Below are 12,595 nucleotides of genomic sequence, written 5' to 3'. Positions count from 1 at the left end.
CCTTATATGTCAGTATCACCCAGGTTTATAGACAACAAGGGATTTGCTAGAAATTAGGAAACTACTACAATTGCTGCAGGATGCCCAAGTTCGCCCCCCTTAATTTAACAACATCTTGTATAAGAACAAAGTTTTTAATGTAAAGTGGGCTAAAATATTATTAAGCAGCCCTCCCCCCTACTAAAAACGTCAGATTTACATAAATAAGTCAAACAATTTTAAACACAAGAACATGCTTAATTCTGCAGCTTCAGATTCATACACAGTTACAAGATATCAGAGCAGTGGCCTAATGATTTTCTTGGAGTGGACACAATGAACATGACTACCTGCAGTACAGGGAGCCTTGCTGGTATAAACTGGAGTAAGCAAAACTTGATTCATGCCAACCTCATTTCCCTCTTTTTAATAAGTTTAATGATATTTTTATTAAAGAAGAATCCAGAAAAAATGCTTACTAGCCTCAAATTAAAATTAAGTAATAAGAAAATCAAGACAAGGATGTCAGTGACAGAGAATTAATAGCTTGCCTGCTTTCTCCTACCTGGAAGTATGTAACATTGCTAAGGCAGCATGCAAAGCAGGAATAAACTACGGTAAGAAGCCAAGATATATAAAACTGTAGGCAAGAAATCCAGGGACCATCTGGTCCCCAACTACTCTAGAAACACCTCACTTTTGATTCTATTGTAAAGGCTTTAGAACTGTGATTCAGCTTGAACAGCTGATAAAATAAACGGTGAAAGTATTCATATAGATTTATATTAATGCACTATCAATTTGTACAAATACTCTTCTCAAGGTCCTGCCTCTAAACAAAAAAAACAAACTATTCCTTCATTTTAATATTCACCAAGTTTTTTTTAGTAATTTTAGAAATCAAAAATTGTTCAGGGTGTAACATTGTATGCATTTACTGACAAACTGTAAACTGATGGCAAGATTAGTCTCAAAATCAGCAACTCAGAAATGACACGTTTATAAAGCTGCCATCTCTCTGTGCCCAGAATACCTTATTTGCCTTTGGCAAGTGCTCCCCTTGCACACATGTGTGCCCAGAAAACACAGCAAGTTTAAGACTCAAACCTGTGCACAAAAGCTACCCAGCCACAGCAGAACTTGGCATGCTAATAGAGTGTACACACTCCACTGCTCCCACCAAGCTAGATACAAGATCAGGACATAGCAGGAAAGCATATGCTCAGCTCAGTCTACAGTTTCTTCATCTAAAAAAAGGAGCATACTGCAAAAACAAAGCACCTGTCTCTGATAATTTATACTCCCTGTCTCACACCTCCTCAGCTGTCCGTTAATGCAACTTTCCTCCTCTTACCCATCAGGCAGCCACAGTCCCAGAAATTTAGACTGAAGTAGTGAAGTACTACACATAAGCTGAGATATTCAATAAGTCTTTTGTCTGCATCTTGAAAATCATCAGTAATTATTCTTTTTTTCATTTGCACCATCTTCTTTAGAAGAATTGCATAATTATGCAGCTGCAGAAAACCTGTAAACTCACATACTCCTAAATCAGCAAGATCTGCTTCTATACATGAAAAACAATTACAGCAAATCAAACTTCCACACAGTTAGCTAACATAGGTTATTGACTTAATTGAAATAAAAGTTCTCTAACTCACCTGCTTCAAGGAGATGTGTTACTAGCAAATACACATACCTGGGAATGGGTGGTACTGTGATCAACATGGGATTCACCACAGCCGACATATGCACACCTGTTCTGTTGGGCAAGAGACACAGAGTATATAGAATTAAAGAGTGGTCTCAGGTTTTACAGAATAGGAATATACTGCCAGTCCCTTTAAAATTCACTCAAATGTCAAACTTGCAGAGTCCTACGCAAACCAACAGACATGCAAAGTAAGCAATAACAAATATCACCTAAAGCAAAAGAAGAATGCTGCAAGATTTAACTTCTCCCACTGATGGGAAACATTTAGAATGTAATTTTTTTGGCCATTTTTATATATTTATTCATATTACTGACAACATGTATTTTTTACAATTCCTTATGTGGTAAAGATTGTAACAGAAAATACAAAGTTAATCCAGTGTCTGAGTGGTGAAATACTGAATGGCAACAGCCTCAGACATGTTTATACAAAAATCCCTGCATGCCCCTATCTGCAGTGCCTACTCATCAGAGCATTACTTCACAACTAATTAACTTCTTCACCTTTACGTAAGTTTCCAGCACTACATGGCTAAGCACTTGTCACATTCTAGTTAAAACATGCAAAGTAATTGTCAATTTTAATCATGCTCATTGCAAAACATATTTGGCTGAGTCAAGTGTGGAATCTTGCAGCTGCCAATCTTCAAGCAATTTTTGCTAATTCCTCATTTGCATGAGTCAGGCCAATCACACAGGAGGGTAGAGCAGGTTATCTGTATAACTCTCTAAGCACGTTAATTTATACAATCAAATAGTAGCTGAACACAGCCAATATTAAATGATCACAGATATTCGGTAAGTTACAGGTCGTTTCCATGCTGGGATCTCACCAGGTTTTTCTACCGAAAAAGGTGAAGACAAGATGCCAATTCATCCAAGAGGAGAAACATCACAGCATGACATTAAGTGTCCTACTGCAACTACAAAACTCTCCTATGGAAATGTTGGTATAAAATTTAGTTTTTCAGTAACAACCTAACAACTGTGAGAAATAAAAAACATGTTTTAAGTTTGACAGCATCTTCCCACCTGCCAGGTTGATGAACCCTTAACACTTCTTCCCCACTCCCAAGAGTTTTTTTTATGCATAATTAAAACTTCAGGCCATCTAACAATAGACATTAAACACTGTTTCTTTCCCCCTTCTGTTATTGACAGAAGGAGTAAAATGATCAGATCTCCTAATTGTCAGCACCATTCACCTAAAAGGACGCAAATGAAGGGGATTTTAAAAAATGCTCATACACCTAAAGGGGGACATTAGCCTGGAGATCCTTCTGACACTACTTAAAGAAAAATTGCCATGAAATGAAGTCAAGCCTACTGGGCAAAATTTCAATCTCTGTAAACAGCTCTAAGTCCAAAAATCTCACAAGACATTTTAAAAGCTAAGTTAACTATATGCTTTCCAGTTGGGATCAGCCAGAAGCAACATATTTATGTTTTCTTTAAATACAGTAAAAATTACAGTTTTTTGTAGACAGCAAGAAGAATAGGCAAAAGTGTACTTACAACAGAGCTATACTCAGGACAAAGACTGTATGAAACTTGTATGAAGTAAGGAGAATGTTCATACAAGCTTCTGCAAGTTTCAAAATAAGGAGTTTTTCTTTGTTTTGCTTAAGAATAAAAGTCCGACTATGCATTATTCTGCAAAATGTCTGTATTTACTACCAGATGTTATGACTACAAACGCTAAGAAAAGCTTATAAAAAGTAATTAATTCAGGAGTAATATATTGTTTTTTAGATCTACAGACCCAGGGGAAAGATTTAAAAAAAACTTCAAAACTTAAGAGTTAAAAAGTATCATAACTCAAGTAAAAACACTAATATGCTATCTTCCTTCTTACAAAAAAAACCTCATTTTAAGTGTATTATTCTTAAATTATAAGAAGTGTGTACCTGATAGAAGGCAAATAATTTAAAAAGAAAGGAACTGCAGAAAAAAATTTGCTTTTAAATGATAAGTTAAACAACCTAATTTCAAGAATCTTATTACAGATGTTTCTTACAAACATACTACCAACTTTATCTTCACTAGAAAATTACTCCCCTATGGAACAACAGAACAACTCACCTCTAAGCATGCCCAAAGGTTGGGTCCTCTGACTTTACAGTCCTGACAAGTGCCCTATTAAAGTTCAACACAAAGGTAAGTTTTATTTCACTTGCTTTCACCAGTAAACCACAACTTCAAGATAAAACAAGAAAAAATACTGTAAAACTTAGTATCAGATGAATACCGTTAAGACTTTAAAGTTAACTTTAAAAAAGAGAAATGTTGATAACCAACCTAGTTTTTGCTTCCCATAATCTCAAGATAAGCATATTTTTCCACTAAAATCTCAGATTTATCTCTAAGCTTTCATCTTAAACCAAAAACTGCTTTTCTAAATAAGGCATCAATATGTACCATATCGCATAATTATAACAATCCTCATAATTGCTCTTTCCTATAAATTTAACATAAAAATAAATCATAGTGATAGAACTTTTAACAAATTCATATTCCTTCTTGCAGACATCACCTGCAAAGGTGTACACAAACAAGAAAAACAGTAGAAAAATGCTGTACTCCTCAGCAGCAAATTAACTGTCATAGAAATTAAGCACCATGGACAGAAAAGGTTTCACTTTTCATCACTTCCCAGCTACTTAAATGAGCTACAAGATCCTTCTTTGTTCCATTTATTAATACTAGGTGGAAACCAAGAGTTCAGGGAGAGAAGGCTTCTCAAACTGTGGCTTTTCTATCAAAAAGAGAACTGTTATCCAAGTAAACCATAAATTTCTTCGTTACAGTTTCTACTTGAAGTTAGTTGTACTATACTACATTGATAGTTCAAATAACTAAATGCTGCAATAGCAATGAAAATGAAGTTCAGCTTGGTGCTCTGCTAACTCTTCTAACTAACAATTCCAATAAAACATCACTTGTGGCAAAGGTGCTCTTTAAGTGCTGAACAGTTTTTCAGCTTCATCAAGCCAACAGTTCTACTCATACTTTACTTACTATTCCAGTAGAGGAGCTTTTACCCATGCTTGACACTTAAATGCACCTTGTAACTAATTATACACTAAAATGTGAACCTAAAAAACCTGATCAGTTAACAGTGATAGAAAGAAAGTGAATTGCTACAACTCACATGAGATTTCTGTATCAATTCCTCCTTTGTTATTTCACCAACTGATTCCAAGTGTGGGCAATCGCTGCTGGGTGACGACATTGCTGAAGCTGTATTCTCTGAGATCCTGCAGCTGAATTTTCAACACCTGTTAACAGAAGTAAGAATGAATAAAACCCAATTCCTTAGAACAGACAGCAATACTACATATCTAATATGCAACATACACAAAACTTTTAAAACAATGTGCCTCTTTAGACTAAGTTAGTATAAATAATTTTAGTAAGAGACTTCAATAGCCCAAAACGAAACCTGCTGATTTCTAAAATGAAATCCAATGACTTCTACGTCATAAACAAAAAGAATTCTGAATGGAGCAGAGCTGATTTGGGTTAATTATTTAACTTTCTGGACTCTGCCACAGCACCTAAATGATATAAATAATCAGATTTCAAGCCCACCTAGAACTGACAGTGGCCTTGCCTCTTCAATGTTCTGGAAAAGGATCTTTCCAACATTGCTGAAGCTGTGAAGGCTAAACTGCAGGAACATAAGACTCGTTTATCACAGGATAAAGAAACTTTATCTTGGTTTTATTTATTTACAAAGACACATTCTAGATTCAGACATATTATATATCAAAAGGAGACTGAAACATGTGACTCACAAGTAGCACTAAACACCCAGCAACACTTTTATCTTGTTCTCTTTGCCCATCCAAGGTCTCTGGTGCAGACACAAACTTATCAGAAAAAAAGAATGCCACATAGAATCACTTTGTCATTATTATTTCAATAGTTGCATAGAAAGCAACAGAAGGAAAAAACCCAAAAACAACTCTGTAATGTTCTTTTTATATAAATACTCCAACTGACTCATTCAGGCAGGGACTATCCAATAACTTTGTTTCAGTTTTGTCACTTAATTACAACAGATGACTCAATCTCTAAAGGCAAAGAAAAAAAAATAGCCTTTTTTGCCCAATTACTATTTGTCCAATGTAGTGCTCCTTTATCAAGACTTGCAACTAAACTCCAGCTCAGTGATGGACGCTCCTTGATCTGCTTGCACTCTTTGGCACTGTTATCAACACTTCTTTCCACTCTGCCTGTGTGCTTTGGCAGCTTTAGGTTTGCTCCTTCCACTTACAGAACCAATCACTCATTTCAATATTAAGCACCATACAGTTTTGACCGAGTGGGGGAAAACAAGCTTTGCCTAATGGGCATCTCAGACACACTCCCTGGAAAACTTTCAGCTTATGTCTGACTTACCTTTTCCTTTAATTGCCTTGCAATAAGATCCCTTTGAACCAAGAGCCATTTCGGCTCCCTTTGGTCATGCTTCTAGATATGTGTGTGTACATGTACAGTCTTATTACTATAAACATTGCTACACAAATAATATTATTGAAGTATTACATATTATTTGTAATGGAATAATATGTGATACTTCATGTCATATTACATGCATGTATGTATATACATGCATATATACACTTAAATACATTTTCTTTATACATAAACAATTATACATAAATATTTAGTAAGTATATAATTGTATGTATAGACTCAAGCATGAGTGTATATGTTTCAGTCTTTCTTAATATGTTAACAGTTGTTCAATAAAATATTTCAGAACTTATCTCACAAGACTGAAAATACTACAGTAAATTAATCATTTAGGATTATTTTTTCTAGATGAGATCTGAATTCTCTTCCAGGACCAGTGGCATGACACTTAAAATACATTATTCTAAAACATAAGCACCAGCTGGAGTACTTCCTCAGTTCAGTGACTGACTGTAATCTATATGCACTGTTACTGAAAGACACTTCAAATAAGGCAACAGTTTTTCAAGCCAAAACTCCTCAACTTCCATCATATTAGCAATTCCTCTTTGAAGTGTAAGGTCCCCTTTCAGAACAGAAATGGCAACATGAATGCATGTCACATCTTCCACAGTTTGCAAGGTCTGTTAAAATTTTAAAAAAAGACAAACAAGTTTCAAATAAAGCCCTGAGGACATTAAATGCAGTGAGATGATTTAATACAAATGCTTTAGAAAGACTGATATAATGGATTAGCAAAGCATTTAGGCTTAATTTTTTCTATGGCAGAAGCTTTCTGAATGCATTATTCCAAGTAATACAAAGCCATGAATGGAGACTTCACCTCATGCTGCCAGATTTGTACTTAATGTATTTAACTTTTCATAGATGGAACTGCACAAATATAAACCTGCAGTCCTGAACAAACCCAAACCCAGGAGTTCTGCTCATGCCAGTTTCTCCTTGGTGCAATGTGCATCTCTCTTCTGATAATCATCAGAAAGGCTAAAGCTGTTCAGACTCATGCCCCTGTGGATATGGTCCCTATTCCTGTCCATACAGAGAGCATCTCTTGTGGAAGTGTAGTTCATGTTACCGATTCTTCATGTATCACTATATGAGCAAAGCTGAATTGCCTTTCTTTCACCTTTTGTTAACAAATTTTTTACACACCTCCTTCCATCTTGCAGCACTGTGATAACTCAGTCTACTGCCATAACCTTGGAAGCTTAATATACATAGCTCCAGAAACACATTTTGTAAAATTTTGTTCAAGTCTAAAAATGTAAAATTAATTCAAAACCATGACTCATCCTTCACCTTTCTAAGTCCTAGCAAGCCCAGGGTAGCCCCTCCCTCGTTCACTGACCTTCCTCCATTTCAGCACTTCCTACTCTATGTGAAGAGATTCCTTTTCTTCCCCTGCAGCTCATTATCACATCTGCTTTAACACCAGCTTCTGCATTGAGTTGGCCTCATCCAAAAATTGTTTTCCTGCATTTTCAGTGCTGGAAAAAAACCTCAAAATAATCCAACAAGCCTAGTTTTGTAGTTTCTCTCACATTTCATTTTATACTCCTGTTCTGAAGCTGGAGTATATCTCCATTTCATAATCCCAGTGAAATCACACAATCAGAATCATTTGGGTTGGAAGAAACCTTAGAGATCATCTGGTTCCAAGCCCCTGACCATGGGATGCCACTGACTAGATCAGGTTGCTTAGGGCCCGATCCAGACTGGCCTCAGACACTTCCAGGCATGAGGCATCCACAACTCCTCTGTAAAACCTGATCCAATACCTCACCCTCACAGTTAAGAATTTCTTCCTAATATCTAACCTAAACCTGCCTAATGAATTCAAAGCTGTTCCCCTTGTCCTGTCACCCCAGGCCCTTGTGTAAAGTCCTTCTGCAATTGTCTTACAGCCCCTTTAGGCACTGGAGGTTGTGTAAGGTCTCCCTCTCTTCTCCTGGCTGAACAGCCCTAACTCTCTCAGCCTGTTTCCACACCAACTGCTCGTGATCACACTCTGCAATAAGGTTCTCATCAAATGCTTCCCACAGATCTGGGAGAGAATTTCTTTCCCAGACTATTGCCAGCACTCTCCATTGTTTCCCCTCAGAGGTTTCAGTTCACCTATCTCAATGCTTCATACTACCCCATCCCATAAAGTGAACCAATTAATGCTCCAAAGTAGGACTAATCAACAAAATTTTACTTTGAGCAGTTACAGAGTTCTACTTCAAAGAAAAAATTCTCTTGAAGTCTAGTCTTGGAAGGTTTTTTTGTCTTTCTGACTAGCCTTTTCATTCACCAAAAAAAAAAAAAATAAAAAATTGAGCCATCAGAGAAACGTGGACCATAACTCAAAGCATCATGACCAGCAACCTATTTATAATTCAGCATCACAGACATCACAGCACAGCATCACAGACTTGTGCGGTGCCTATCATGGAAGACCTATCACAGTCACAGAAAATGCCCATCAAACACTAAAAGAATTCAAATGATCTCGAAAATTATCTTTGGGTCATGTAAGGAACCCAGTATTTCCTAAAGAAATGAAACAGATTTTAAATTCTTTCAAAAATTTGTGGATTAATTTCATCTGCCTAGTTACAGTAGTTAACACTTCAACAGATACTAAAATAAACAATTGTATGTGTTACGTATTCCACTGATATTCTAAATACGGAGCCGTTTTAACAGACCATTTTCCAGAGTTCAGTAAGGAAAAGCTGATGGAAGATTTTAAGAATAAAAGGATAATTCTGAAGACATCAATTACGCGAAGCAGCAATTATGTCTTCGTTACAATCTTTTATTATTTTGTCAGTACAGCTCTGAATAACAGCATCTGTAAGTTCAGTCTTCTTCACTGCACTCACAGTTATTTCACCAGTGATGCATTGGAACAATTTCACTTAACATTTATTTATATTTTATAGCAACAAAGCAAAAGTGACACACAGTGCAACTTTGTACCTGAACACTTAGTTAGGTAGAATACTAAAGAGGTCTAGAATTTCAGTAAATACTTACCATATTAATATTCTTCACAGTTCAGAAAAAACCCACCGGCATTCACTCAAAGCTATAAAAGCCCACTGAAGTGATAGCCTTAGGCACATTCAGACTGTTAAGATATTTTTATATTCTTTATCACTTTTCTAAAAATCTGTGGTTTTTATAAACTTTACAGAAATTTCTTCAATTACTTTTGTACATGAATGACACTTTTACCAAAGTTACCTAAAATTAAGTCTTGAAATTATGTCTTCTTAGTGTGTGAAATTAAGGTTTATCTTTCCTATTCCTTGACCTAGGTTCCTTTATATTCCATCAATCAATAGGTAGTTTTGAATTTTATCTCCCATCCCTCCATAATTTTTACTTTTTTTAATTTAACAACAATAAACAAGTGCATCCCATTTCTTGAAAAAATAACACCACCAATCCCAGCTCTGATAGAGAACTTACTTTATTTAACATAAAATCTGATATTTTTCCCACTAAATGGCAAAAGTATGCTCAGTAACCTGGTCAAAGGCACCTGGTCTTTCTCCTCGGGCACCAAGAGCTACTCACTCAAACAAGACACAAATTAATGTCACTTGCATTACATTTTTTTTTTCTGCCCTTAAGTACTATTCCCACAGAGAAAAGACGTATAAAAATATTCTGGAGCTGAGGTTACATCCTCTTACAGGGTTAGACAGTTTTCATTTCATATTGGCTTTCAGGGCATACAGGCCACTCTTTCGTTTCTTTCTTCCACCACGCTAAATCCTAACTATGAAACCCATTAGCTAACCTCTATATTTCTAAGAGGATTTTCCTAACACGGGCTTTGCCTTAAGCGCAGGAGAGAAGCCTACAGTGATTTTCCACTGGGGGATACCCCGGACTTTTCCCCCAGGCTGTTCCACTCATACCCGACGATCCATGCGCAAGGATAACTGGGGGAGCGAACAGGGCCATTTATCGGTAAATTACCGCTTTTAGGGATTGCGTGGCATCCACGGTACCGCTGCCGCACAGCTGCAACTTTCAGCAGGGACCTGCGGAGCTCTGCGGCCGCTTCCAGCCGGCGGGAGGGCGGTCCCGCCCCACACGGCCCCGCTGCCCCGGACCGGGCACCGCCGACCTCCGGCCCCCGCCCAGCCCTGCGGCACCGCGGCGCCCCGGCCGCCGGGAGGACTCCCGGGGCGGCCGCCGTCGCCGCACCAACACGCCTTGGGCTGTGAGACCAGACAGACACGCGGCCCGCCGCGCTCCCACCCCCCGCCACACCGAACCCTCCACCGCTGCCCAAGCGGGCCCTTCCTCTCTTACCGGAGCAGCCGGGAGGATGTGCGCCGCACGGATGCCGGAGCTCAGCCGGGCCGCGATCAGCCCCGCGTCTCGCCCTTGCCTGCGGGGACAGCGGCGCTGCAGTGGGGCTGCTGTGGCGGAGCTGGGCGCGCCCAGGCCGCGGCAGCTCCGCCGGTGCCGCCCCGCACACGCGCGGACGGGCGGGCGCGGCTGCCGCGACGCCGCCGCGGGACGCGCCCCACACAAAGATGGCGGTGCCGGGCGCCTCAGCCGCTCCTATGAGCGCTGCCCCGCACAAAGATGGCGGCGCCGGGAGCTTCAACCACTCCTGTGAGCGCTGCCCCGCACAAAGATGGCGGCGCCGGGCGCCTCAGCCGCTCCTATGAGCGCTGCCCCGCACAAAGATGGCGGCACCGGGCGCCTCAGCCGCTCCTATGAGCGCTGCCCTGCACAAAGATGGCGGCGCCAGGAGCGCACCCCGCCCCGCCCGGCCGCCCGCAGTGGGAGTCGCCCGGAGCAAAGATGGCGGGCGCGGAGTCCTGACGCCACGGATCACCCTCACATAGTAGCGGCTCCTCTCGACCCACACCGGCCGCTTCTCCCTGTGCCGGAAGCGGATCCCGCCGGTCTCCGGGCAGCGCCGGGGCGGCAGCAGAGGGAGCTGCCCGCGGCCCCGGTGCTCGGCGGGCAGGTAACTGAGTGCGGCAGCTGTAGCGACCCGGCCCGGGCCCGGGGAGAGGCGCGCCCGCTTTGACCCCGGCGGCTGCAGAGAGGGGGCTAAGGGACGCGGGGCACCCGGTTCTGTCCGCTGCCCGCCCGCAATGCCGGGGCTGCCCGGGCTGGGGAGGGATCGGCCGGGCCGGGCGGAGGTGGCTGCTGCCCCATCGCCTCCCGCCGTGCCGCGGTTGCGGTCCAGGAGTGGCGGTTCGGAGGCTTCGCCTTGTGTTCAGCATCAGGGAGTGAGAGAGGTGCGCCTGCATAGGGGAGATTACGTCAGGCTATACTGCTTGTTTCTCGTGGTGTGTTTGCAAAATAAACGAGGCGCTGAACGAGATAAACTTTTTTTGGCTGCTCTGAAATCTTTTAGCTCTTTTAGCTGGCAGGTATGTTTTTCCATCAGTCGTGGTTTCAGAGGCAGGGTTGTAGCCGTGCGTGATTTAGAGGCTGTAGTACGGGAACGGCCGGCTAATCAAAGCAGAGCGAGCACCCTTAGTCCTGGTTGTACATCTGCACATCTGCACACAGCAATTGGACGAGCGGGGCCTAAGCTGAACCAGCAAATTTGCTGTCTCCACATTAAATCTTGCCTAGAAACATCAGTCAAACAAGTCATGTACCTGTGATAAAAGAGATTCGAGCTTGTAGGAAAAAATCGTCCTGGGCTTCTGTTGCATAACTTACTATGTATCCTTCATTTGACAGAGTATTCCAGAGACCTGGAATCTGTGATTGTTTTCAAGATACTTTCGCTTAATGAGGTATGGGAGAGAAGGAGCCATGTCAGAAGAAGCTGTTACTGAGACACGATTTTCTCTCAAGACAGTAGCTTTACGGGTGTTTCATCTTCCCCTTTCGTGGTATTATTCTCTTAACCAGGTAATAAATACATTATCTAAATATTGGTACTTTTGTTATACATTTAGAAGTTTATTGCAGTGTTGTACATGCTCTCTGTTGTATATGTGAATTAAATTTGTACAGAATACCTTGGGGGTTTTGGTTTGTTTATAACACTGAACTAAAATAAGTGTGTATTTTTCTGTTAATAAATGCTTAGTACATCATCATACATCTGCTTTACCTGCAGTGTCTGTATATCTCCATTTTGTAACAGTGCAGTGATTCTCAAAATATCAAAATTCTCAAATTGTCTTTTTTTTGTAGTTTTTTTTTGTATTTACAAGCTAAACATAACTGTCATTAAATTTAGAATAATGGTATTGAGTTCTGCTTTTAAAACCAGGTCTTTAATATGACTGTATTTTATTTTTATTGAATTAGACACTTATAAGCAAAAGCTATGTAATATTTCACAATTCTCTGTAAGTACTTTACTTTTGCTCCATATAAAACCATGGTGAGATATCCTCAGTCTTAGCTGTATATGCTCATTTCCACACTTTCTAT

The 12,595-nt window shown here is 40.3% G+C and overlaps 2 protein-coding genes across 15 annotated transcripts in view; one reads left to right on the top strand and one right to left on the bottom strand.

Moving 5' to 3' along the window:
* USP33 (ubiquitin specific peptidase 33) overlaps nt 1-11,410 on the bottom strand; it is a 39,030-nt gene extending 27,620 nt beyond the window's left edge. For 5 of the 11 annotated variants that reach the window (XM_086842520.1, XM_086842525.1, XM_086842518.1 and 2 more), the window contains exons 1-4: nt 10,490-11,038; nt 4,845-4,971; nt 3,776-3,829; nt 1,679-1,741 (exon numbers count right to left, since the gene is read on the bottom strand). In XM_086842520.1, coding sequence (XP_086698646.1) covers nt 1,679-1,741; nt 3,776-3,829; nt 4,845-4,925 — 198 coding nt within the window. In that variant the 5' untranslated portion in view covers nt 4,926-4,971; nt 10,490-11,038. Of the gene's footprint in view, nt 1-1,678; nt 1,742-3,775; nt 3,830-4,844; nt 4,972-5,284; nt 5,364-10,489 lie in introns of all 11 variants that reach the window. The other 6 variants (XM_086842526.1, XM_086842519.1, XM_086842522.1 and 3 more) reach the window with 4 other exon arrangements.
* The window catches only part of MIGA1 (mitoguardin 1), a 35,832-nt gene continuing 34,207 nt past the window's right edge, over nt 10,971-12,595 (top strand). For 2 of the 4 annotated variants that reach the window (XM_086841385.1, XM_086841383.1), the window contains exons 1-2: nt 10,971-11,159; nt 11,891-12,064. In XM_086841385.1, coding sequence (XP_086697511.1) covers nt 11,942-12,064 — 123 coding nt within the window. In that variant the 5' untranslated portion in view covers nt 10,971-11,159; nt 11,891-11,941. Of the gene's footprint in view, nt 11,160-11,233; nt 11,437-11,890; nt 12,065-12,595 lie in introns of those variants that run through there. The other 2 variants (XM_023932635.2, XM_023932633.2) reach the window with 2 other exon arrangements.

The sequence above is a fragment of the Cyanistes caeruleus genome, chromosome 9, assembly GCF_971803275.1.
Source record: "Cyanistes caeruleus chromosome 9, bCyaCae1.hap1.1, whole genome shotgun sequence".
Taxonomy (NCBI): Eukaryota; Metazoa; Chordata; class Aves; order Passeriformes; family Paridae; genus Cyanistes; species Cyanistes caeruleus.
Note: the sequence above shows the minus strand (reverse complement) of the source record. Positions and strands in the feature narration are given on the sequence as shown.